At 42.0% G+C, this 26,008-nt stretch overlaps 1 protein-coding gene across 2 annotated transcripts in view; it reads left to right on the plus strand.

Annotated features, from left to right (window-relative positions):
• SUCLG2 (succinate-CoA ligase GDP-forming subunit beta) overlaps nt 1-26,008 on the plus strand; it is a 283,719-nt gene that overhangs the window by 231,743 nt on the left and 25,968 nt on the right. For both annotated transcript variants that reach the window (XM_071222260.1, XM_024556623.4), the window contains exon 10: nt 25,397-25,517. In XM_071222260.1, the coding sequence (XP_071078361.1) occupies nt 25,397-25,517 (121 nt within the window). The remainder of the gene's footprint in view (nt 1-25,396; nt 25,518-26,008) is intronic.

The raw sequence follows: 26,008 nt of genomic DNA on the forward strand, positions 1-26,008 counted from the left end.
TATGCTCCTTCCTTCTGAATAAGCAGAAATGCATATTCTCAAAGGCAAATTGAAAGTAGTAGAAAATCTTCCAGAAAATAACTACTGACCTGATGTTCTAAATCGAGGTGTAGTTGGTTGTTTCTTTAAGAAATTAAGGACATGATTTAGAGCTATTTTTTCTTTTCTTTTTTTTATTTTTTATTTTTATTGTTGTTCAATTACAGTTCACTGCATTTTCTCCCCACCCCTCCACCCCACCCCAGCCAAACCCACCTCCCTCTTCCCCCTTGATTTTGTCCATGTGTTCTTTATAGTAGTTCCTGAAAACCCCTCTCCCCCTATCCCCTCCCCACTCCCCTCTGGCTATTATTAGATTGTTCTTAACTTCAGTGTCTCTGGTTATATTTTGTTTGCTTTTTTCTTTTGTTGATTATGTTCCAGTTAAAGGCGAGATCATATGGTATTTTAATTTATTTTTCTACACATTCCTATGAGTAAGAATTCAGTAGCTGATTTGAATAGAATGCCAGCTGCCATTCGTGACAGTCTTGAGGTCAGAGGTCCCTCGGACCCTGGACCAGCACAGTGCCTGACACACAGTGAGTGTTTGGTGCTGGAGGATGACAGATTGAGTTATATGCTTCTGCAACACCAGGAACAAGAAGCTGGAGGGCAGACGGCATGACACAGGACTGTGTTCCGGGTTTGCTGTGCAGACTTGGTTTTTATGTGCATAAAGGGCACATGAGTATTTAAAAGGATGCAAAATCAAAAAGGTTCCTGCCATCTCAATACATTTCCTGTAGCATTGACCTAGGTGCCTTTATTTTCTACCTGACAGTTCTCTTTGGGGCAGCAGCTTTCTATCATTGCCCTCATTATCCTGAGTGCCAGGATAGGTCTAGGCCACCCACACCTGTCTTACAAGGAACATTGGGAGGTACGGGGACGCCAGGCCTCTGTAGAGGTGGCTGTTAACTAGGAGAGTGGGGGCTCTGGGAGGAGAGGTATGAAGAGCAGGAAGCAGGGCATGGGGGCTTCATATTTCTCAGTCTGCCACCATCTCCACCTACAGGACCCCTTGCTCTACTATGGATAGAAAGAGCTCTTGTGATTAGGCTTTGGCATTAGTCATATTTAGGTCAGAGAAGGGGAAAGTTGGGACACAAGATAGCTCTCTCCTCACTGCCAAAAGGGGTAAGAATCCACCTTACTTTTCGTGGAAGCAGCTTGGCGCAGCAGTTAAAGCTTTTGTCATCAGACAAACCTGTGTTGAAACCCTAATAAGCTGTTGATCCTTGCAAGCTATTCCAGTACTCTGAGCTTCAGTTCTCCTGTCTCTAAAAACAGTGATGATAAATTATACCTTGCAGGAGTTTGGTAAAGAGAGAACGATGTATTTGTCAGGTAATCAGTACCTAGCAATAATAGGTATCAATTCCTGAGAATTTACCATTTGCCAGGTACTGGGCTTAGTGTATTACTTGAATTATCTCATTTAATTGGGGCACCAACCCTGTGAGGCAAGTACTATTATGAACCCCATTTTACAGACAAATAAATTGAGACCTAAAGAACTCAATTCAATCACTTAGATAGTGTCTGGTAAAGCTACTACTTGTGGGTCAGAGGACTGAATTGTTACCTAGGGGGTGGAATTTTAGCTCCTCGGAGTTAGAATCACGTGTTACTTATCGTTGTATCTTGCCTCCTATTTTGATCTCAAAAATCAGAATAGCATTTTGTTTTGTTAGATGAGATCTCTCAATATAAGTATTAAAGAAAGACTTTCAAACAATTGTAGCCTTGATGATGGAATGTACTGCCTTGCAAAGGAGGAAACTCCCTGCCTTTGAAAATGTTCAAGCTGCACTTGGTTGGCCGCTCGGGTCCTGTCTACCTCAAGATTTTGCGGTTCATTAATCTCATCATCATGTCCACATTACATGTCCACGTTTCTCTACTTAGAGGAGGGGGAAAAATGTTCCTGCCTATGGGTTATGTGTTAAATTGTTCAGCCTTTACTCTATAAGGTAAAAATCTCCTACTTAGGATTCTAGTAACTATTGTCTAAGCTTTACTAATGAATCTGATTTTCATTTCTACTGCTATTTTTAGTTTAGAGAAGCTCGTTCTGTTTTTTGTTAAAAGTATTGTAAGCATCATGTAGCACCATTAAGAAATGTATTATACAGTAGGAATGTAGTACTAGGTGACTTTATGTGAATTAGTCCATGTATGAGAAGGAACCATTTGGAAGTTGTTCTGAATAAAATTGTTTAAGGGAAGGTGTCTTATAGCCTGTCGAGTCCACTCTGGATTTGGGCAGATGGAAAAAAAATGCATGGAGCCAAGGGGATGCTTGACATGCCTTTATTCAAGGGTGGATGAGCCACACATGCTGCAAACCACATGTCCCCCAACAGACAGCCCCCACCCCCTTGTACACTAAATACAAAGAAAGCCAGCAGGGTGCCAGAATATATTCTGTATCATGGCAAGATTCTGCACATGCGAGCCCACTCAGTGTTACCAGAACCGCTTATCAGAGACAGTCTCAAGGCTATGAGAACGCACCTTATCAGACCCATTCACGGTTATGGGAAACTGCTTCCCTTAGTTGCCCAGACATCTGGGTAAGGAAGCCAGACTGCCTCCATTTACCCTATAAAAGGAAATTGAAAATGTACAGTTTTTCTACCCCTTTTCAAAACTCTTGGCGTTGTCTGGGCAGCTAGCAGTGAAGATTGTCCTGAAAATGAGATTACTGTGGCACTTGCTAGGTATATTTTAGAACTTCAATTATTTCTAATGACATTGGCAAAGGAAATATTTATGGAAAAACTTAAACCAAGTATGTTGAAAATTTATGCTTATATTAGTGAAACATCAGGCATTATATGGTAGTACTATTGTTTTCTGGAGACAATAATTCTCTTTGTCTCTATTTTCCCTGACTCATCATTTTTTAACTCATCTTTCTTTTCCTTTAAAACTTTCTCTTCAGAGAATCAGAGCTTTCTTCATCATTTTTTTCCCTCCAGTTCATAGGAACTCCACTTTTAAGTGGAAGAAATAATGTTAGTTTTCCACAGGGATTGATTATAAATTCCTTCTCCTTGCTGAATTACGCTGGCCTCTAATGGATACCTGTCACAGTCATGTTTTGTAATGATCTTGTCTTATTCACTTGAGTAACCCTATACCACATATTTTAATAATTTTCAAGAATCTATATTAAGCAGCACAATCAAAATTGTTGGGGACTTGAAGTAGATTTCATCATGAAATTGATTACACTTTATTTGTGTGTTGTGACCATTCAAGGCCGGAAAGGTTCACGGGATTTGGGCAGATGGGAGAATGTTCATGGAGCTGTTGGGATGTCTGACATGCCTTTATTCAAGGGTGAGTGAGCCATGCGTGCTGCAAGCTGCCTGTGTCCAGTGGGAAACCCCTACCCATTGGACAAAGCTGGTAGAAAGCCAGTATATTGTATAACAGCATGATTCTGCACATGCAAGCTCACTCAGTGTTATGGAAACCGTTTATCAGACCCAGTCTCAAGGCTATGAGAATACTACTTATCAGGCCCATTCTCAAGGTTATGGCAACTGCATGCTTAGTTGCCTAGACACCTGGGTGAGGAAGCCAGACTGCCTCCATTTACCCTACAATCCACCCCTTCTGGGTTCCTCACCATACAGTCCATACAAGGATGTCTTCCGTGAAGGTCCCTTGGCAAGGAAGGCAAAGCCCTGCACCCATGAACCACAACAGCAGTGGAGGCTACAGCAACAAGCAACCAAAACACAAGTGCTGCCTCCCAAGACAACAAGAACCCACCGCCATTCAGTGGTTAGGGATGCCCACCATTCCTGCAAAGGATTGCCTGTCAGGCATTCATTGGCATAGGTCTCAGAAGCTGATGCCCATAATGCTTGACTAACATTATGATAGACATCAGGAACATATACACAGCGTTCTGCCCTACTAGGGCACATACCCCACCTTGGGATACAGTAAGCATATCTAAGGCCATATGATTTTGCAAGGCTAGTTTTCTCATATGATACACTTCCTCATTTAACAGGTTTAAGGAATCATGTGTTGCATTCAACCTATGAGCAGTATGCAAAGCCAAAGCATTTATCTCATAGTCTCAGTGACTAAAGAAGCAGCTTGAGGAGAAAAAACAGCTTTTGGATAATATCACCAGGGGGTATGCTTTACCCAGTGTTGCGCTTTTAACACTTCCCAATTTGTTGGCTGGCTTACAAGAGTTTTCTGAACTCAAGAAGGCAAATAGGGCCATCCCCAAGTACAAGGTCAAGTCTAATTTCCAGGCAGGTAAGGCCACCCATGTTAGCCACGCACCCAGAGGGCCCCAGTGGGAACTGCAGCCCATGCATCATTCCATGCCTCCCCATAATGCTTCAGAGTCTGAGTCTGACAAAGTCCTGTCAGAGCCCAGCCCACCTGGCCTTGTCCTGAGGGGTTCTCAATCCAAACGGGAGCTGGTCCAGCCAGCTCCACAGCCTCAGCAGTCAGCCACCCTGAGCCATCCCATACAGGGTAGCTGCCTAACAGCTAGGGCCAGTCATACTGCTGCTTCACCCCAGCATAGATGTCAGTCCAGGTTGCATTCCACAAGGGATGTTCACTGTTCCACTGGTTTTGTAACCAAGTCCAATTTGAGACAGAAACAGGAGAAGTGCGCCACAGGAGGCCAGCAGACATGCTCAGAGGGAGATCAGTGCAGACCCAGCGTGCTGACTGGTTAGCTACTGAGGCATAGGTAGGAACCCGGTACGTTAAGGTGTTATTCTGTACCCCAAGGGTGGAAAAACAGAGCAATTATAGGCACAAGTAAGGGCAAGTCATAACCATCAGGCAATATACAGGCAAGCTTCTGGTCAGCCAATAAGACAGTGGCTGGCAGAGGGTGTCTTGCTGGGCATGAATACCAGACCTTTCGTGTCTCAGCTGGGGCTCAGCATCTACTTGCATCAGCAATTGAGAATTCGTAACAGGCCATAGGGAAAATCACAAAGGTGCCACAAAGAGACATTTCGTGGTCTTCTGGCCCAGGATATGTCTGTCACCTTTAAGGTAAGGGGCCATGTCCCAATCACCCAGGGCACTATTTGCAAGTTTCTCCCCCCACTTTCCTCCAAGGGGCAATAAGAGCCACCCAGTGCATGTGGGGGCTTTTATTTCCCAAGGCCACATCCAAGTGGCTGTTTGCCCTTGCTCCAGGCCCTCCAGAACAGGCAAGAGAGTATTTCCCTGTTTTCCCATGCCTGGTTTCAGCAAAGTGCATCCCTTGACCACTTTTAATGATTAAAGGTCATAATGGCTTATGCATAACTATCAATTTATTTGCCTGCCATGTAGAGATTCATACTATTAGCCCTTGGTACACTGTCCAGCTATCTGTGTAAATAGGGATGGTGCTTCAGTTGCAGCCATGAGCCACAATGGCTCGAAGTTCTGTTCACTGGCTACTCTGGCCTATTCTAGTAGTAAACTAGTTAGGGTCTGCTTAACTGCCATCACCCTTTGTGGGGATGGCAACTGAATGGGGCCCCAGGGGGATGCTCAGCATATCCCCAAAAGGAGCCCTAACAGGTGCCCACAAAGGGCCCAGGATATATACTCAGGAGTAGAGAACACCTAAATGGTATACGCCTGGGGGGACAGTCGCCCTTCCAGTCCCCGCCCATCCCCTGTAGATGAGTTTCTTTGCCCTTTCCTTATTTAAATTTTCAAAGGATATTTCCACCCTCTTCTCAGGAGATTGTCACAGCAATATGGTCCTTTAGACGCACAGGATGGGCCTCTCGAGTCACACCCCCAGGTTTTTTGATAGATAATTTAGGCCTGCACTGACGCCAGTATGCCACCACCAGTAGCTTGTACTTGCACAGCACGGGTGCCTGGAGACCCCTGCTCACCATAGGCTCTGGCTTCTGTGGCTGCACTGCCTTTTCCATCAGCAGTGTCTAGCTCCGGCAGCATTGTATAGCATGTCTCCTGCATTCACCCAGCTCGCTCAGCCACTACATCCCCTAGGGTCACCCCACCACCATCCCAACACCGTGGCTGCCTTCTGGGGCCATGCTGCGGGGCTCCATGCTGGCCTGCGACTGTGGTAGCAGTGCTGCCCGTCTCTGTCGCTCTACCAGCTGGGACCCCACCACCGTGGCTCTCTGGCCCCCTGTTCTGGAGCAGGGGTACCCCCACCCCACAGGGGGATCCAGAATGAACTAGGCACAGGCTCCCATCAGGGAGCAACAGGAAATAGTGCACATAATACTATCCACCCCTAAATTCCAAAGATGGAGGAGCCACATCCCCTCACCTTTTCTGCAGCTCCATCTGCAGCCATGTGCTCTGCCCATCAGTATGCCTGGAACGCCCGCTCCACCTTTGCAGACCCTCCCTGTCAGTACACTTTCTGGCCCCCATGCCTGCTTCACCTTCTCATGCCAGCTCCAGCATGCTTTTTCGCAGCCTCTGGGGTCACGCCACCAGCTCCAGCAGCTGTCCCAACAGCAAGGTCATGGGCAAAGTGAACAGCACAGCCAGGCAGCTGAACACCAGGGGTCAGAGCCAGCTTCCAGCAGCTGGTAACATCTCAGCCACTAGGAATGCAAGCCTCGCACTGCCCAACACGGTGGGCACAGAGCACTTGCAGACGGCCTTTGCCAGCAGCCCCACTGCCCCCAAGCCAAGTACCCACAGTGGTACTGCCTTCTAGAATGCTCCTGCAAAGTGCGGCTTGCATAGCCTGCGTTGGTATGCAGGTGCAGCAGTGCTCACCACTCACCCACAGGGTCCCACCTCTTCCCGCTGGCACGCTCAAAGCAGAGCTGTCCAGGTGGCTGCAGACCTTGGGCCTGGTTGCTCTCAGCAACTGTGTTCCATATCTGTATGGGGTGGGGGAGTAGAAGGGGATGCTGGGCTGCCTAAATTCAAACTACGCCCAGGCTCTATAGGCTGTGGTAATTTTATTTTCTGTATTATTACTGGGCAGGCCCACAGGGACCTCAGTTCCTGTTCCCCCCACCTTTTCCCCTGAATTGCTCACTCTGATCTGGAGGGGGATTGCTGCAGCTCTGCTCACAGGCTTTTTGCCAGGATACAGATTCAAGCCTTCCAGACTTTCTTTCTGCCTCAGTGTTCCCATAACTTTGATGAGTCGGGAAGTGCAGTCTTCTCTTCTTCACCTTTCAGGGCTTCTGCTTCCTCTCAGAGCTCTCAGAACTTCACCATGTTGTGAAGTTCTCAGACTTCATGACACGGTGAAGAGAAGACAGAAGTTTTCAGTTTTGCGAGCAGACTTCATCTCAGCTCGCAAAACTGAAAGAAATACCTAGCCCATGACCTCTATGGCCACACAGGCACTGGACCTCTCCAGGATCTTCCCAACCACCCGCAGGTCTTTCTTCACTGTGTCTGATACACCACTGACATTGGGTCACTCCCTGGGTGGGGCCCATGATGTCAGAAGGCTTGCCACCGGGTACCACATCCTTGTGTCTGGCCACCCATCCAGGATCCCTTCAGGGAACCTGGGGGTTTCTCCATTTCGATCGATACAGTGCTAATCCTGCCAACGGCAAGCCGATTGTCTTGTGACCATTCAAGCTTGTACAGGCTCATGGGATTTGGGCAGACAGAAGAATATTCATGGAGCCATTGGAATGTCTGATATGCCTTTATTCAAGGCTGGGTGAGCCACACACACTGCAAGCTGCCTGTGTCCAGTGGGAAGCCCAACCCCCCCCTTAAATACTAGAGACAAACAAAGCTGGCAGGAAGCCAGGATATTGTATAAAAGCATAGTTCTGCACATGCGAGCCCACTCAGTGTTACGGGAACCGTTTATCAGACCCAGGTGCCTTGGTGCCTTCGTGTTAGACACCTTATCAGACCCATCACGGTTATGGGAAACTGCTTCCCTTAATTGCCCAGACATCTGGGTAAGGAAGCCAGACTTCTTCCATTTACCCTACAATGTGGATGGTCCTATTCTTATCAATATACCTAACAAACATATTATTTCTAGAAATTTAAAGATGGAATTGTGATGTTAATTTTACAGCACTTCTCATTTAACAAATATTGTACTTAAGACATATAGAACAGATCTTTTTATAAAATCCAAATACTCTCTTCAGAGAAATAAGTTACTAATGTAAAGTCAAATTCTCATGTTCATAAAAAATAGCTAACATGTTCCAAAGTGACAGCAGTATGATCATTGTTAAATAATTCCACATATAAAATTAAAGAAAATCATATTATTATAAATTTTAAGTTCATGGTACTTCCTAGTACTTGCCATTTAGTATATTTTATAAGACAAATGAGTATAGTCATTCTGATATTCAGTCAGTAAATAATAGAATTATATCTGTGTTTATTTGGTGATCTGCCATATATTCAAGTGTTAAATATATCCATTTGAAAGAACTCAGTTTCATCACATTGTTAATCAAACCCTTACTAAACTCTACTTTTGATGACCAATGAGTCAATTGACCCTCTAATTATTTGATAAATGGCACCTGGTTTTTATTTAAAAGGTGGGTCTGCCTCAGGGTTCCTCATGAGATTGCCAATCAAGAAGTCAAGTTTTACAGTCACCTGAAGACTTGATTGATTGGGACCAAAGGATCTACCTCCAGAGTGGCTCACTCACATGGCCTTTGGCAGAAGGCTTCAGTTCCTCACTAGATGAACCTTCGATTGGGTTTCTTGAGTGTCCTTATGACATAGCATTGGTTCTTTCCAGACTGAATGATCTGAGAGAGATCAAAGAGGAAGAAGCCCCAATGCCTTTCATAACCTATCTCAAAACTCCCACACAGCCACATCCGTCATATTCTGTTCACTTGAAGTGAATCACTAAGTCCAGTCCACAAGCTCTACTAACTGTTGAAGGGAGGAGCATATGTGGACATGTTATAAAGGCACCACGGAAATAATCTTTATGGGGGGATTTGTCTCTTCATGTTAGACTTATATGTAGAAGAAAGATATTTCCAGCTATACCAAGAAACTGAGCCAAGCCTGTGGTGAAGGAGGGTCAGTTAGGCAATAGGGCACAGTTGCTGTGGAGCCAGACTGGGAACTCTGTCCAGAGGTGTGACCTTGGGAAAGCCATCTGGTGTCTGTGCTGTGTGCCATCTGCAAAATGGGGAGAATGGCTTTCCTCAGGAGTTGAGAGTTAAGTAACTTAGAAAAGTGCTTGGCATCTGAAACATGATCAGTAAAGTGCTGGCAGCTACTTCTAGCCTTGGCATTACGGCCACTGCAAGTGGGCCCATGCTCTCCACTCCCCTCTTCTCTAGCCCAAGAATCCCTGCTTGGATCACCTCTTCAGACTTGCTTAATGTTTTTTCTCTCTTCATACCCTCACTCTACATCCCTTCATTGACACACAAATACTGTGCCACTAAAATATTTCACAACAGCCAGATATTTTAAAATTCTTTGGGAAAGAGGAGACAGACAGTCAGAACACTGGGGATAGAGGTGACAGCAGAAGGAAAGAAGTGTTCTATTGGGACAGTGTTACAGAGCAAAGGTGGGGGGTGGTTCACGATAAATTATTACAGAAAGGATTCCCCCTTTCTGTCTCTGGAGGTTCCTTCCCCCCACGCCCACCTGCTAGGTTCGTAATGCCCGCCACCAGAGGAAAAGACATCTCTCAGTGCCAGAGACTGGTGAAAAGGAAAGGAATTGTTTATTTAAAAGTTACACAGACTTAGAGTAATGGCTTAATGTCTTCAATAAGATACTAAAGTCCTTTAGAATACCCACAGATGCACAGTCCTTCCCTCTCCCTGTGCCCAGTCCGGGGTACCGTGTCTCAGGAAAATAAGTAGAAGTCCGTGATTCAGGCTCCCGGCACCATCAGCTGTGTGGCTGCTACAATCTCCAATTAATCCAAAGCCATGCGGCACCTTCTCACAGCCCACCAGCAAGAGTCCTTCCTCCCCTTTTCTTCCCGGCAAAGTCTCTCCTGCTGCCTAAGCCGCGTGGCAAAAAGAAGCACTCCAAAACCACATGGTCCTCTCTACTCTCCTTCAGAACCGCGTGGTCCTCTTCCTTTCCCCTCAGAACCTCGTGGTTCTCCTATTCACTCCAGAACCGTGCGGCCCCCTATTTACTTCAGAGCCATATGGTCTACTCTTTCTATGGCTGCCGGGCCTAGGTTTAAATACCAGCACCCATCTTCCTTTGCAGCCCCATTTCCGACTCCTCCTACAGTCAGTTACACCTGCCAGCATCCCCGTATACTTCCAGCTTTACTGGGCTGCCATAGTAAGTCTGGGCAGGTGTGGCCCCATGGCAAGGGGCCAATCCTCTCCAAGCTCTCATGCAGGCTCTGTAACCAGGGGGAGTTGCTTCCCAGTCCCACCTTGGGTAGAAGTCACTCCCATCCCCCTGGCTCAAAGCATGGCCACAGCTATTTAACATATCCATGAAACCAGTTGAAGGTTATAGATATGTTAAATGACTGCCAGGGGTTAGCTGCAAAGCTGTTGCTGTACAAAACAGCTCTGAATGGCCCTGCTCCTTGTGTCCCATCCCCCCTGGCTCAGGCCTGTGGGGGTGAGGACATCCTACATACATTTTTCTAATATTTGCTGGACACCTTGAGTTCTGGACCCCATTACAAATCCCTTCCTGGGGCCCTCCTCTTGGCTGCACCCTGCTTCAACAGCATCTTCCGGTATGCGGAGACTCTGGCCAGTGAGGCAGCTACAGTGGTAAGCACAGGAGAGATGAAGCTCTCGAATACCTTTTTACCAGTAAGCTCAGTGTTTTTCAGAATCCAGATTTCTGGCTTTCAGAAAATGAAAAGGTCTGGGCACACAAGACTCACATCCCCATGGCAACGATTAGAAGGATTGTGTAGCTACAGTCCTTGTAGAAAACACGTATTTCCCAGTATGTCAATGTATTTTCTGTTGTCTTTATCCAGCTCTTGTTCTCTTGTTACTCCTTTACTCATTTACTCTCCTGCCTGGCTCTCAAGCATACTGGGTTTGCAAGACCTATCTCCACTTAGAGATGAGCACTGTGCAGTTTAGTTAGACAGTCTATTCTCCTGTAAGAAGTACCTGCACCTTTAAGGTATCCCATGTATCTATAAAGACCACTGGGCTGGGGTGGGGGGCCTTGGTGGGGGGTAAATGCAGACAACAGTAATTGAACAATAATAAAATAATTTTTTAAAAAAACAATAAATTTAACAAATGAGTCAAAAAATAAAAATAAAAAGACCACTGGGCTGGAATTCCTGTCCTCACACCTGCCTGGGCAGAGATTACAGTACTTCCAGCTACCTGGTAAGAACTTTGAAGTATAGCTCAGTGATACTTTGTGACAGGGAACTTTACTGACCACACTGTATGGCGGGAATGGGCATATTATGGAAAGTGTCACCCTAGTCGGGACAGACAAGAAATGGAGAATGACCTTAACTAGTCTTGAGCAACTCAGAAAACTATCCCAAGGTTTCTGGGGTAAAGACTTGGACATGATACTTAAAGTAAAACAACACAAAAAGGAGGAACTTCAGGGTATTAATGAATATGTGTCTGTCAATACAAGGTGCTTCCACTTTGGTAGGACATGAACAGGAATTAAATTGATTTAAGACTACCTTTTAGATCCTTCTAGACATAGGACAATACATATTCATGAAATAAACTCACATTGAAGGACATATATGGGATGGGTGAGGAGGGCCTCTGCCAAGAGATTTTAATCCAGGTGTTTCAATAATAAAGGGCAGGGGCAGGTGTGGGGACCAGAAAAGGAAGCTCTAACAAAATGAATACGTGTCTGAACCATGTGGGTTCAGGCAGTAGGTGTGCAAACCTGGCCACACCAGGCACTGTTTACTTCCCAGAAAACCGATGTGGATCTTATGTAATCCTCGAGCTCCTGTTTCCTTCCTAACATTTTTTTCTTGGTTGTTAAGCTATCCTACAAATACTCTCTTGGGCTAAGTTTTATTGTTTACTATTAACAGCTTGATGACACAGTTCATTTGCTTGATAAAACAGAATAATGTGATTTTTGAGATAAGTGAGGCCACTACTTGCAACTGGGTCATTGGAGTTTCACGGAAGTTAAACGTCATCTTTTGTCCAAGGCTGCAGACCTACGTATTTATTTATTAACCATCTTTTCAGGTTTTGTCTCCATGTTATTTGTGTTCCTCCTTTAGACAGAGTGGGCAGCCACATGAGGATTCGGATTTATTGAGCCTACCTTTCATTATGCTGAAAATAAGGATTGCAAGTCACCTTCTAGATGGGTCTCCCTTAGCTTTCATTTGCAGCTGATAAACCAAATGAGGCCATTTCAGTGCTGAGGAGGTCGTTTCGCCTGACAAGCTATTGTTTGTCTCTTATAATGGACAAGACTAAAAATAATAAAGCATTGGGCTTGTTTTCCTTTTTCTGCCTTTACTTTAGGTATAGATTGGACAGTTAATGAGCAGTTCTTCCAGATTCTTAGGTGTTAGTCATCTCCCCCTAGAAAACAGAAGGGAATGTTTGCTAATACTCATTAATGGCTTGAGCTGAGGGTGTTCAGATTTTTGTTTTTACTTTTACTTTTATTGTTTAATTCATGGTAATGGACATGTAGTAGAGAGGCGAAAACTAAAAAGAATAAAGTTAACAACTTTCTAATTTTAGAAGGTCTGGGCTTCAAATGGATAGATTTTTCCAAATTCAAGCTGGCTTGATCAAAAGAGGATGTTATCAGTACCACCAGGAAACGATGACTCACTCACTTACATAGCATCATTCATGCTATATGGAGCAGGGTTTATGTATAAAGAGATGTATGTGAGAGTGAGGGTAGGGGTCTCTCCTGTGCTTACCACGATAGCAGTAACAGCTTAGGATCTCCTGATTCCCTAAAGCAAAAGCTAGAAGAAAAAGTTACTTGACCAGAATGAATAGCCTATAATGAAGGTTTTCTTGAGATGATCAGAGAGACCTTTTGTGGCAGGACACATCCACTCAAGACAACCTGACTGAGGGACCTGGAGGAACATAAATACCCTTCCCTCATAAGTATGACTTCCCTTTCCTCCTGCCACAGCTTCCCTGAGGTCAGAGAGTAGAAGGAACCCATGGGTGTAGCCCCTAGAGTCAGCCTTCCAGGACCTAGAGGGGCGAGGTGGAAAGGGTGGAGCTGACCTGAAGAGGCACACAGATGGTCTGCAGCACTGATAGGTCCCCTTGACATCCTTTTGATTATCTGATGAACATGTGCCTCAGGGGACAGAATATTCTGGCATCCTTTGGTAACTCTGATATTAGTAAAACCGAGATCCACAAAAGGTCGACCAGGGATGAGGAAGAGTTTGGTCAATCAATGATTTAGAGTCTGAGATGAAAAGAGTTTGGTTAAATTTCTCCTAGCGGGCTGTGGGGAGTGCTTTGCCAATGTAGTTTTTAATTTGCACCAGACAAGATATCTGACATTTGCTGAACAGCTAAATAAATAGATAAGACTTTTACACAACAGATTTCAGCAAGGTCAGAAAATGATTATCAGTAATTTTAGAATATTGTCTATAGCTGAGGATATTTTTTAGTGTCAGTGACATCTGATGCTGCTAGTAGATATCAAACAAATTCTATAGATTCCTCTCCTTCTGATATTAAATATAATAGGGAGCAGTCCTGTCCAGGCATTTTAAAAGAGCCCTAATTCAAATGTGATATTGATCTTTAGAATTACAGATGTTTTAATGGGTAACTTTTTGGAGGCTTTTAAAATTTTTCTTTTGCTTAATTTACCCAAATTTTAAATTTTTGATGTGAAAGAATATTGTCTTTAATGACAGTTTTGGAATTTAAAATTCTGGATGTGAGGTTTGAGGTTAGAGGTCGTTTTACTGGGATGAACAAAGGGTGGGATTTCAAGGAATAAATTGGAAGTTTAGTCTTACAAAGAAATTTGGCAGTAAACTGCTGATCTTCACAGATATACTGGTGAGACCTATTATGAGAAGAAACATGTATGTGTTTTTAAAATTACTTTACTTAATAATTTTAATATAAACTTCAGTGTATAACAAATAGCTTATAACTTATTGAGATGTTAGCAGGAAACTAATATTTTTACTTTCCCAGGCAGATATTTATCCATTAGTTTTGATATTAATTTTTGTCGGACACTCGTTTTTCCAAAAAAACTAAATGATCAAATAGGTTTATTTGAACAGATGTATGAAGCATCCCAGAATCATTATGTGCCACTTTCATCTTACATTACACTTATTATTTACAGAAACAGTGGGTTTTGCTATTAACTAAATTTATCTTCTTCACTTCTCTGTAGTGTGAAGTGTGAATCTGTGTGGTCCTAAGTTTTGGCTCTGTCTGCTTAGCTATTTTTTTTAATTCATGTCAGTCATGAATACAGGCAAAGAAATCACCACAGAAGCATTTTTGTTTCTTTCCTGTAGGAACAGTTACCCTGTGGAGACTATGATGTAGCAACAATGGACGGATAGACATCCTGTTTATAGATTAATAAATGGGTCCTTCACCAAGTTGCCAATTTGTTGGGAGTTGTCTGTACTAACTCTCCAACTAATGATGATGGAGTATACACATTCACATTCATCAAGACGGCATAAGTCTGAGATGATTTGACAAATACTGCTCCGGAAGAATGTCAATAGACATTCTTAATCTGCACCATTGTAGCTCCCATTACAAATAAAATACAGACATTATATCATGTACAATGAGCATCCTGCCCAAAAGCAATTATCTGTTATGCTAGGAAGATAGTTTTGTAACCCAGATATTTCTTAACAGTCATAGTAATAGCTCATTTCTTAAGTAGAATTGTATGCCTCTTTTTCTTTTTAATCTTTCAATGCTTCCTGGTAAAAGGTATGACCAAAGCCTCCTTTTTTAAAAAGTTATTGGAGATTAAAATGGCTCTTTGGCCAAACAACACACCATAGTGGCGTTTGCAAGAACTATTTTAAACACTTGGCACCCCAAATTATCTTGCATTCGCTATTTTAAATGTCTAAGTGGTTTTTGTAGCTCTGGCAATGGCTCTAATTCTTACTTCAGCAGGATATGGGAAATGTGTCTGTAAAAGATAAAACAAGTCTGTGCTGTTACTCAAATCTCTGTGTTATTTGACCTTTCTAACTCCTTGTCTCCTGCTCCTGGTATAGTGCCAACCAATATTCCCTCTTCAGATGTTTCCTTCTCCAGAAGTCCTGTAAAAGCTGACGTAGGCACTGCCACTGTGTTTGCTGGCCACTGGGGAAGCATTTGTGCTCCACCCTAGACCTCAATGAGGCGCTCATGGTGGTTCTTCTCAACAGTGAAAGCCTTCCAGTTTTACAGAGACTTACAAATATGATCCAAATAGTGAAATGATTGGCAGCTTTGGGGAGAAAAACCTGTCCCCTCACTGTCCAATACACCAGCTCCTGAATACTAGCTCTCTGGAATCAAACTTTCAACCCTTAGACTCTTGCAGAAAATGAGGTGTTATAAGTTGGAGCACAGCTCATCTGCTAAAACTTACGTAAACTAGAATTCATGCAATTTGACCAGATGACTTGTTCATGAAGCATTACATAGTCCTAACGCTTCATAGAACATACTTTAGAAAGCTTTAATTTAAGGAAACAGACACTCATCTTGGGAGGAAGTGTGGTTTTATAATTTATATGGTGCAGTATTCGTAGTATTTTTAACTTGTTAAGATAAACCAATATGTGTAATGGAAGGTGCTTTTGGTCCTATCTGATACTGGAAGTCAACATTCAAATGTTTTGGTGTTTATATACTTACACGTACATGATTAATGAGATTGTAGTAATCATACTGGATGAGAACTGGGTTTACTTACTGTCTGATATTTTCTTTGTAAAAGTCATTAAGAGGGCAGTGTTGTCAGACTAAATCTTTCAGTTCTGTTCATCAAAACATGTATTATGTAATCCCCAAATTAATGAGACAAACACATAATACGCTAGATTTGACTCTCTTCTCCACTGCCATGTAGGCATTGTTAGTAAGTCACAGCTGTCTCCCACTGAACCAGGGTATGAGTCCCTGTTCCCAGCACAGCACTCCCAACAGCCACTCACACACGTACCGTATCTTCCAAGGGGCATTGCATCGTCTGATAGTTAAAATCTGTATCAATGGTGACATCTGAACTGGCATAATTCTCCATGAGAATTTTCTTTATTTTAATTTCAAATAATAACAGTGGCAAAGGGGTAAATTTCAGCATGTCAAAATGGGGAAAGAGGGCTAATCAATGTGTAGAGAGGGGCCCTGTGGGGGACATTATCCCAGTTCAGGACAGACTCTAGGTGTTTTTTTTTATTTCTTTTTTTTAATTTATTTTTTATTGTTATTCAATTACAGTTGTATGCCTTTTCTCCCCTTCCCTCCCCCCACCCTGGCTGAACCCACCTCCCTCCCCCACCCCCACCATCCCCCCCCCCCCCCGGTTTTCAGACTCTAGGTTTTGAAGGCAAGGACCTACTCTTATACCATCATCACCACTCCATAATCCCATCTAAGTAGGGGTTACAAACCATAAACTCTGGACAACTCTTTACCAGTAAATAGGAAACATTGGATTGTGAAGAACCAAAATCCACCTGTCCACAAAAATATAAAAGATATATTACTTCTGATCCATTTTAATTGAACAGTAAGATGTAAAAGCAAGAAATACTTGGGCATCAGAACAGGACTCAAGGGTGTGTCCCTGAAGCTTAGAAATAGGACCAAAATAGAGTTGGGGCTCTTGACTAATCATGGAAGTCTCTGGTTATAGAGAGACAGCCAGAGGGAATAGAAAGAGCATGCACTTTAATGTAAAACTGACTTGATCCAAATTCTGGCTCCATTGCTTAGTAACTATGTGTCCTTGAACAAGTTATTTAAGCTCTTTGAGTCTCAATTTACTTGCCAGGGAAGGTTGTAGCATATAATTCCTAGCACTAGGAAAATTAACACTCAGTTGTTAATCATCCATACCTCCATACCATTTTACTTATTCTAGTGAGGAGAAGATTGCAGGATATAGTAAGCAGGGTGAGAATTCAAGAAGAGGAGACAGGTCAAGGACAAATTAGATACATTTCCCTCTGTTCACCCTCCCTGTTCTCCGAGGTCAAGCTTAATGGAAGGTTGGCTGTCCATCCAAATGTTCATTCATCAGATGTCATTTTCATGCTGTCAGTTTTACAAAGTTGGAATAAAATGATTGGGTTTATCCTGATTTGGTAATTAAAAACACCAAAGTGTTGTTTGGTATTAAGGGCGATGTTTGCAATACTTCATTTTGATTGTGAGATTGTCAGTCTTGATCGTGAACTCATAAAAAGTATTTTTCCATGGAGGAAATTAAGAGGGCAGAGTGGGAGGGTGTTTTTCAAGAGGGTGAGAAATATATTTTTCTCATTTTATTTGTAGCTATGGGGGTTGAGGACACATCATTTGCTTTAACCAAAGGATCCCAGTGCTTGAATTTATACAAAAGAAAATCATTTCAAACTTCAAGATCAAACCAAAGGTAGAAAAGCAAGCTGGTAGTTCACCCAAATTTCAGCAGAAAGCAATTTGGGTCCTAACTGAACAGATCTGTCAGCTTATTTGTAAGATTACAGCAAAGCCCAACATTGAATTCCTCACCTGAATCACGTCCTTATTGACTGAATCCATTTAGACTCCCCTCTAATTTAGCAGAGTATTTTTATTAAAGACAGGCACACACACATCAATTATCCAAGCTGCATCTAATTTTCTTCAGCATTTATTTTCTTTCGTTGGCTGCCAATGGATTAGAAGACATGATTAGAATTCAGCAGGAAAAAATAAAAACAACAACAACAAAGAGAAAAACAGTTCCACAAAAACATACGCTTAAATAAGAATTACAACATTCAGAATTAAAATAACTTGTGATTTTAAAAAGTCTTTTATCTTACCTAATATAAACATGCTTGTTTGATTTTTGTCAGCAACGCCCACTACAACAGAATTTAATTCCCATGCTGAATTGGAATAAGCAGAGACAAACCCAATAGTTTCATTTACTGTGCTCAATGTATACATTACAATATGTTTTACATGCAGAACAGTACTGAAGCATTTGCAATAACTGTTACAAAATGGCCAGCTTATTGCTGAAGTTGTTCCCTTCAGCCATTGAAAGAGAATAAAATTAAGACTCTTAAGTTATTTTATGAATTTGTTAAAGATATAGGTTTTATTTCAAAGGAATGATATCAGAATTGACATGGACATATTTTATCAGCCATCACTGTAGGCTGGGTCCATTAATGGGGTCAGTGATAGCAAGAAAATGGCTGAACAAAGAAATAACTTAAAATTTGAAAGTGCTGTCAAAGAAATAGCCAATGAGGCAAAGTAGCTGAGTTAGTGGTTGCAGTGACCTTGAGGGTAAGCATGAACCAAATCCTGCCTATGTCAGGGGCTGGCAAATTATAGCCTATGGGCCAAATCTGGCCCACCTCTTCCTTTTGTAAATAAAGTTTTATTGCAACACAGACACACTTATTCCTTTACATATTGTCTATAACTGCTGTCATGCCGCAACAGCAGAGTTGAGTAACTATGACAGAGACTGGCCCACAAAGCCTAAAATATTTCCTGACTATTCCTTAACAGAGGGAGCTTGCCAACACCTGGTATATGTCCGTGGCCCCCTGAGCTTATCCAGCTGTCCTGGAAAGCCCTGAATGTGGTGTGGTGAAACAGACCTGGGATTGAACTGTGACTACTTAATGAGACCCTCAACTCTCTGAGCCTCAGTCTATCTGTAAAATGGAGGTCATAGAACCTATCTCACAAACTTAATGTAAATACATGTGGATGCTGATTCACATGTATTCATTCTCTTCCTGGCCTCCCTGGAATATCATTCTCTTCCTGGCCTCCCTGAAGTCTTATAGGTGTCTCGAAACCAAAGACTTCTGGAACTCCTTCTCATGGCTGAGAGCCAACTTGCATAAGACTGAGTGAGTTGGTCCCTCCTGGTGTGGTCTGTCTCAGTTCCCAGCACTTTACTTCCGGAGCCCCAGGCTCCTAATGCTCTGTGTTCTATTCAGAGTCTCAACCACACCAGTTGCACCAACTTCTTTTCTACCCCTAGACCTTTGCCCGTGGTATTCTCCTGTCTCAAGGTATGTATTCCTTGGTGTTCTATTAATCTCCTTGGCCTCTTCATGACTGTCCTTTAGGTTCTAGCTTAAATGTCACTCCCTATGACAGGCCCTCCCTGACCACCCAGTGTAAAATGGGTCCTGCCCTATGAGCTCAGAATCAGGCTTTCCTCCCTTTCACAGCTATTATCACAGTTTGCAATTTTAAGTATAGATACAGAACATTTGTGTCTATTTCTTAAAAATCATTCTTGCCAGCTTAGCTGCTGACCACACACAATGGTTAAAAAATGCCAGCACAGAGGAGGTCCACAAAAATATGTTTTGAATAAATGACTCCTTCCCTTTTCATTGAGCAATCGAGCAGTATTTGCATTTCATTAAAAGGAGTCCAGATAGTGTTAAGGGAAAAGGACTCAAGGACATGGACAACGGTGTGGTGATTGCAGAGGGAAGGAAGGTATAAGGGGACTAAATGATAGTGGGAAAAAATGCAATAATAAAAAGTCAACAGAAAGATAGAAAGAAAGAAAGAAAGAAAGAAAAGAAAAAGAAGAAAAAAACTGAATATTTGATCCTGACAATAGCCTGGCTGCATGATTTGATGTGAGGTGTTTTTGACCTTTCTGATACTCAGTTTCTCACCTGTAGAATGGCATAGGTAATATCTACCTCACGTGTTTATGGAAGAGCTGTGGTAATGAAGGAGAAAACATAAGCACAGTACACATTATAGGTCCTCAATAGGTCTGAATGACATTTGACTGTAGATAAAGCTGTAGCCCTAGTGGTTCTTCAGAACTTCCCTCAGTTTCCTTATCTGTGAAATAGGGGGAATACTACTTATGTATGAAAGTTGGTAACACATGTAAAATTATTAGAATACTGCCCACCACCTGCCAAGTGCCTAGTGAACATTAGCTAGTGTGGTATTTGTGATTATTATCAATTAGTGTCTTTTCTTAGAGGTTATGAACACTTTTCCCAGAAAAATATTCATTCAAACAAAATTTTGTAAATAATTCAAAAAATTCATAATTTCCCTGCAACTTATACTGCTATCCTACATGCACGTGCTTTTACCCTTTGCCATTATCTATCTGCCTTTGAGGCCAAATCCTTCGACTAGTCATGAAACTTATCTAAAATTATCCCCTGCCTCCCAAAATTGTTTTGTGTGTGAATTTATTTGACTGGAGTTCCCTACTGTTCATCAGATACTGAAAATGATTATGTTCCCCCCAAAAGGTTTTAGTCATGATTTTTACTGGTTTGTTTATTTTAGGTTGAGAGGAGTTTGTTAAATACTAAAGTCTGTTACTGCTTTTCTTCTTTGAATTTCATTCTTTACTTTAAATTGTGGACTAAAATCTGCAGCTGGAGTGCTTATTTTGCAAAGCCATACATACACTTACACAGCCATGTAAAAACCTACATTTGGGCTGCCCACCCACCTGCACAGCTGCCTACAGGTGCCACCCACCTGGCCAGGGGTCTGTGATGTGTGCCGTGCATCTGGCATTGCAGCAGCCTCACTGGGTGATCTTCACTTTTGAGAAACAGTAAATAGCATCCCTTGTGATTCCCACCCGAGAATTTTGAAAAGCCTCTCTTGCCGAAGCACTTAGAGATCTTCTGGTCTCTGAGTACTTACGTAGACCCAAGTGCAGACTTCTTTTTAACATTCTCTTTGTTAAGACAAATATATATATATTAAAATCGCCATTGGTATTATCATGGAATGGCAATTAGTAGTTGTGATAATGAATGGACCAGGAGGCACACATTGAAAATCTGACATGCATTGTAAATGCTAAATAATAATGATGATGTCACAATGCTTTCATTTTTGAACTGTCTTAATTTCATTCTCAGTTTGAGATTGCAGATTACAGTAGTTAATTATAGAAATAGGCCCAGAGTGAAACTTAAATCAGATTTCCTTTAAAGTGTAGACTGCAGCAAATTATTTTAGAGTAGGTGAGAGTGGAATCATCTCTGGTGGAGTGGGGTCTTCCTAACCCCCACCCCGGGGTGATTTCCTCTCGGTGCTCTGTGGTACACAGCTTCCTGAGAACCCTGACTCCTCAGCTCAGCAGTCTGTGCACACGCATCTTACTGTTCTTCTTGTACAAATCCTGCTTTGTTGGTTTCACACAAACTCTCCTCTTTCACTCTCCCTTTTTCCCTGCTTTTCTCTCCCTTTTGTATTTCCCTCTCTGTCTCCTCCCTCCCTCCTTCCTTCCCTCCCTTACTGATTTCTTTCTTGCTCTCACTCATTCCCTCACTCCCACCGCCCTCACATGATTGCTCTGTATATCTCCTGTACATCTCTTCTCTGTATCCCTCATTCCCTCTCCTTCCAGTCACTCCTCCCCTGGCCCTCAAGGGAGGTTACTTTAAAGACTTCTCTGATAAAAGAAGAAATAAGTGATAAGAACCAAGTTCTCATCCTGGTCCCAGGCCCTGGCTGTCCTCTGCCACTCCACCTGGACTGCAGCATCTCAGGTTACTTCTCATTCAGCCTGTAGTTCCTCAATGAACCAAGTTGGGTGACAGTCCTGCCTTCATCTTAGCTGCTCCCTTCTACCGAAGTTCTTGCTCTTTCCTTCCCTTCATCTCCTAGAACATCACCTCTTCAAGAAGCCTCTTGTCACAGCAGCCTGCATCCCTAGCCCTGCCCCCATCTTGACTCTGAGCATCTTTACACCCAGGATTGTAACTGCTGGTTTCCTGGTCTGGCTCTCAAACTAGTCTTTGCATTCCTTGACGACAACAGTGATACCTTATTTATCTCCTTGTCCCAAGTGCCTAACTGTGTGCCTGGTGCAAGGATGATTGCCAGTGAATATCTGTTGAAATTGATTTAATTCATTCATTCTTGAAATTTATTAGATGATTACACTGTGTCATGGATTGTGCTAGCTGCTGATGGAAACACTACTTAGTCCTGTTGGAGAGGCACACAAAGGTGACCCACACAGGAGTGTTGCATTTTGAGGGTGGGTGCAGGGCAAGAGGTGAGTAAGCTACATTGGAGAACAACAGTCCACTTCTCAGCAAGTCTAACAAAGCCCATTATTACTCCATTGTTGGAAAAGGGCTTTTCCTCAGGTTCAGCACCATGTGAAGTGGTTATCATATGAAGAGTATCTATTTTTAATGTCAGATGCTCATTAAACAAAATGAGATGCTGATATGTAAGAGACTAATTGGAACTGATGCCACCTGAGGCAACACCAGGTCCATAGTTCATATTTGACACTCCTTCCAGGATGCACCCCCACTGAGTAGACTGAATCACAGAGCCATGCGTATCTTGTCACCTTCTTGCCCCCGCTCCTGCCTGTGTAGATGAATTCATGTACGCATGTTGTGTGTGATACAGCTACTCCACAGAGCAATCATACTGTTTGAAATAGACTAACAGAGTAATCACTCCAAGGTGATGAGATGGGATGACCTCACTGAGAAGCAATTGATATCTGAACTCAGCCTTGAACACCGTGCCGGTGGGAAGATGCACAGGAGTTCACGTGCCAGTGTGAGCTTTACTGGAGAGCGTGGTTCTGCACAAACCTGAGTGAACCTCGGCCATTCCCAGTCCTGAGTTCCTCTCTGGGACCCGTGGAGTCAGTGTTGCTCTTGAATGTTGTTTCTTTCATTATCCTGGCAAGTTCCTCTCCATCCCACAGCTATTTGGAAACAGCTGCTATAACAAGCCACAGTGCTAACAGCATTTAAAAGCTGTTATTAGAAAGCAATCTTCTGCTTACCAGTCAGCCTGCTGTGAATGGCAATGAGAGATTTCCTTTTAGGGAGTAGCCCCAATCTGTAATTGGTTTCAAAAATATTGCTCATTTATTTTCTTAAGTCATTACCTATTTATTGAATGTCAATAAGTTTGTTCTTCTATTTGAATTCAACATAGCTGCAATCCACTGAAAGGTTTTCTTAATTTTTACTTGCTGTCTAGGTAACCTGCCCACTTTCATCATTGCTTGTTGAAATAAATGCATGTATATTGCAGCCACTATGGCAAACAATATGCAGACTCTTCAAAAAATTAAAAATAGAGCTGCCACACCACTCAGCAATTCCACATCTAGGTATTTATCTAAAGAAAACAAAAACACTAATTTGAAAAGCTCTATGCACCACTCTGTTGATTGCTGCATTATCACAATAGCCAGGATATGGAAGGACCCCAAGTGTCTTATCAATACATGAATGGATGAAGACGATGAGGTATATATACATACAATTGAATATTATTCAGAAATAAAAAGAATGGAATCTTGCCATCTGCAATAAAATGGATGAATGTAGAGGGTATTATGATAAGTGAAATCAGTCAGAGAAAGACAAATACCATATAACTTCACTTAAATGTGGAGTCTTAAAAACAACAACAACAAACAAAACACAATAGGAATAGACCCATAGATGCAGAGAACAGCCTGATGGTTGCCAAAGGAGAGGAGAGTAGGAGGGTGAGAATTTAAAATAAAAGAAAGAAATGCATCTATAAATATTAATTAAGTACTTCACAGGCATGTACTAAACACTTCATATATACAGTATTATCCTCTTTTAGTCCTTTCAACAAACTTAGGGACCAGGGACTATTATTCCCATTGTATAGATGAAGAAGACAAAGTATGTACTTGCCCATGGGGTGTGTACCTAGATTCCAGCTCTAACAGCTGGCATGAATGAAGAATTGATAGGTATTCTGGAGAGCTTTCTTTGAGCTTCACCACTGCTACATATTAGCATGTGACCTTGGGACACATCATGTGAATTCTCTGAATGGCTTTCTCAACTACAGAGGGCTCACCCTCCCTGTACTTTCTGAATAGCTTTCTGGCAAGGATCAAAATTAAAAATGAAGGTTCAGCCCTGGCCAGGTGGCTCAGTTGGTTGCAGTGCAGTCCCATACACCAAAAGTATGCGGGTTTGATTCCTGGTCAGAGCATGTATCTAGGTTGTGGGTTCAATCCCTGATTGGAGCATGTATGGGAGGCAACCAATTGATGTTTCTCTCTCTCTGCCTCTCTCCCTCATCCCCTGCCCCCCTCCCTCCCTTTCTAAAAATCAATAAACATACCCTCCAGTGATGATTTTTTTAAAAATGAGGGTTCATATAATGGCAGTTTCTAAACTGTTAAGTGCTGAACAAATGTAAGGCACTCTTCTCATATGCTTTGTGTAGTTAATTTAAATCCCATATTGAAATAATGGGATTTAAACCGGCAAGCGGCACACTCGTATGTGCTTTGCAGTTAGTGCAACATAATTTAATTGTGATTCTATTGTTGGAATTTTGATGCCTCCAGCTTGATGAATAACCATTTTTCTGTGGATGTTATCAATTAATCTAGGTAATGAATTCTCATCATTATCTTGCTCTTCATGTTAATTATGAAGGATTTTCTTATACCTATTTATCAAGTCAGGATAAGTAATTTTTTTCCCACACGCCTTTGAATATGGAATATGCAAAGAGGTTAACATGATGGGTTTAAATTTACATTTCTAAAAAATTTCAGTCAATCGCTTGACTTTCCTCATATCCTAACTTATAATATGAGCTTGTATATCTTTCTTTTGGGGATCTATGTCATTTTTTTATCAAAAAGGATGTTATCTAAGAAAATTAAGCTATCTGACTTTTGAGTGTATAAGGCTAGCATATCAAAATAGTATTAAAAAAGCATGGAAAAGTTTCTAGCTTTGCCCGTCGGTACGAAACAACAAATAGTAAGTTCCTAGTTATGAAATATTCCACGAGGCACCATGACAGATAAATTTAACCATAAACTATGGGGAGAAGAGACATTAGTGTATGAAATTTTATATGATGCTACTCATGAACAGTTCCAGACAAGTACATAAGAAAAAGCAGAAGACAGCATACAGTAAATGAGCGGTGATTAAATTCACTTTGAGTTCAGAGAAGCAATTGATGGGATAATATGGATTAATATAATAATGTTGTATATTGATATTTATTAGTTTACTACTAAATTTTAACTTAATATTTTCTAGGTCTTTTGTTTTATATTTTATATTCTGTGCTAAAAAAGAGTCTTTTTTAATGGTCTCTATTCAACCAATTATTATTGAGAATGTTGGCTATCAGCATTTTGATGGGCACCTTTCTGTTTTTGAGTTCAGGTTGAAGCCATCCTCGTCAATATTTTTGGTGGAATTGTCAACTGTGCCATCATTGCCAATGGGATCACCAAAGCCTGCCAGGAGCTGGAACTTAAGGTGCCCTTGGTAGTCCGGCTTGAAGGTAAGTTATGGGTGATTTCCACAGTTCCATCACCCCTTCTCCAAGGTCAAGTAACCAGAGTGTTCTGCTCTCATAGACTTCCTAACAAAACATAAGGAAACACTGGATTAAATAGGATGAAATAAATGCAGTATGGCAGTGATTCTTTGAGCATCTAACAGGCTAATATAGATTGAAGCTCTCCAAGAATGGCATATGTTACGATTCTCTAAATTTTCTGAATTTATTCCAGAGTAGAGCCCTTTTATTATGAATCATTTCATGAGATTAGTGTTTTGGAAGAAACACTCTGAGAAATCCTGCTCCAAGAATTTATTCATCGAGGAAGAACAATGGTTCCCGAAACCCTGTGGTCTCAGCATTCCTTACATGTTAAAACTGTGGACCCAAAGAGCTGTGGTTTCTATGGGTTATATCTTTCAATATTTATTGATTAATTTAATAATTTTGGACGAGGAACTTTTAAAATATTTTAATAATTAAATTTTTAT

The sequence above is a fragment of the Desmodus rotundus genome, chromosome 8 (assembly GCF_022682495.2).
Source record: "Desmodus rotundus isolate HL8 chromosome 8, HLdesRot8A.1, whole genome shotgun sequence".
Taxonomy (NCBI): Eukaryota; Metazoa; Chordata; class Mammalia; order Chiroptera; family Phyllostomidae; genus Desmodus; species Desmodus rotundus.